The 1,368-nt window shown below is 65.2% G+C and overlaps 1 protein-coding gene across 1 annotated transcript; it reads left to right on the plus strand.

Moving 5' to 3' along the window:
- Window positions 1-43: 43 nt before the first annotated feature.
- On the plus strand, window positions 44-1,362 carry LOC104122634 (regulator of G protein signaling 19; the record flags this gene model as incomplete). The annotated part of the gene is made up of 2 exons (XM_009634794.2): window positions 44-378; window positions 1,052-1,362. Coding segments are annotated over 2 exons (524 nt in total), but the record flags the coding sequence as incomplete, so codon positions are not given.
- Window positions 1,363-1,368: the final 6 nt, after the last annotated feature.

Consider the following 1,368-nt stretch of genomic DNA (forward strand, 5'->3'; position numbering starts at 1 on the left):
CGTTTGGGCACGGATCCCTCTGGGATGTGACCTCAGGGATGAGCACGGCCGAGTCGTGCGGGGAGGGACACAGCGGGGAGCCCGCAGCCCTCCCGGGCTGACCGTAACACTGTGCCCTTGCCTTCCCCACCGGGACCCGGCAGCGCCAAACCCACGCCGGAGGAGGTGCGGGGCTGGGCACAGTCCTTCGACAAGCTGATGAAGAGCCCGGCGGGTCGCAACGTCTTCCGGGAGTTCTTGCGGACTGAGTACAGCGAGGAGAACATGCTCTTCTGGCTGGCGTGCGAGGAGCTCAAGAACGAGTGCAACAAGCACACCATCGACGAGAAGGCCAGGATGATCTACGAGGACTACATCTCCATCCTCTCGCCCAAGGAGGTACGGGGCAGAGCCCCTCCTGCCGCCCTCAGGGGGGTGGCTCGGGGTAAAATGGGGCTCGGGGGGGTGTTTCTTAGGGAAGGGGGCACTGTCCCGGCTGCCGCTGCAGCAATTTGGGGATGGGGTGGGGTGGGGGGTGGTGATGAGTTTAGCAGGGGAAGGGGTTTGGTTGTGCATGGCGGTGGGGAGGGTGTCCCCGGCCCCCCCCAGAACCCCCGGGGTGCAGCGGGCCAGGGGCTGGGTTGTGCTGCGGGGCTGAAACCTCACGAGGGCACCAGCGGGCTGAAGAGATGCCGCAGCGCCCAGCATCCCCAAAGTGGAGGCACCCCGGGGGGGGGGGAGCACCCCAACCCACCTCCCTGTGCCCAGCAAGGGGACATGGGGGGGACCCAGAGACCTCCCCACTCCTCCCTGCAGCCCTCTCCAAAACACCCTGGCTCCAGTGCAAATACGCTCCGGGGCTCCCCACATCTGGCCACCCGCTGCGCCGATCATAGAATCATAGAATATTTTGGGTTGGAAGGGACCCCTAGAGGTCATCTAGTCCAACCCGATACCCAAATTCCCACGAGAGCTGGTGCAGGGGTGGGTGCTGGGGAATGGGTCTGAGCACTGGGGGTCCCTCAAGGTCCGTTCCCCCCCACACACACCATTTCTCTTCCCTGCTGCCCAGGTGAGCCTGGACTCGCGGGTGCGGGAGGTCATCAACCGGAAGATGCAGGAGCCGTCCTCGCACACCTTCGACGATGCGCAGCTCCAGATCTACACGCTCATGCACAGAGACTCCTACCCTCGCTTCCTGAACTCTGCCATATACAAATCGCTGCTCCAGAGCGTCTCCCGCTCCTCCTCGGAGTCCTAAGGGTGCCCGCCGGCTGCGGGGACGCCGGTGGGGACACGGAGGCCGGGGTGGGGGGGCTCGGTGCCTCCTCCCCTCTGCTGCCCTCCCTGCCAGACCCCACCACCACCACCCCCACGTTTTTAGCTTTT

This window comes from Egretta garzetta, unplaced genomic scaffold (genome assembly GCF_000687185.1).
Source record: "Egretta garzetta isolate BGI_Z169 unplaced genomic scaffold, ASM68718v1 scaffold223, whole genome shotgun sequence".
Classification (NCBI taxonomy): Eukaryota; Metazoa; Chordata; class Aves; order Pelecaniformes; family Ardeidae; genus Egretta; species Egretta garzetta.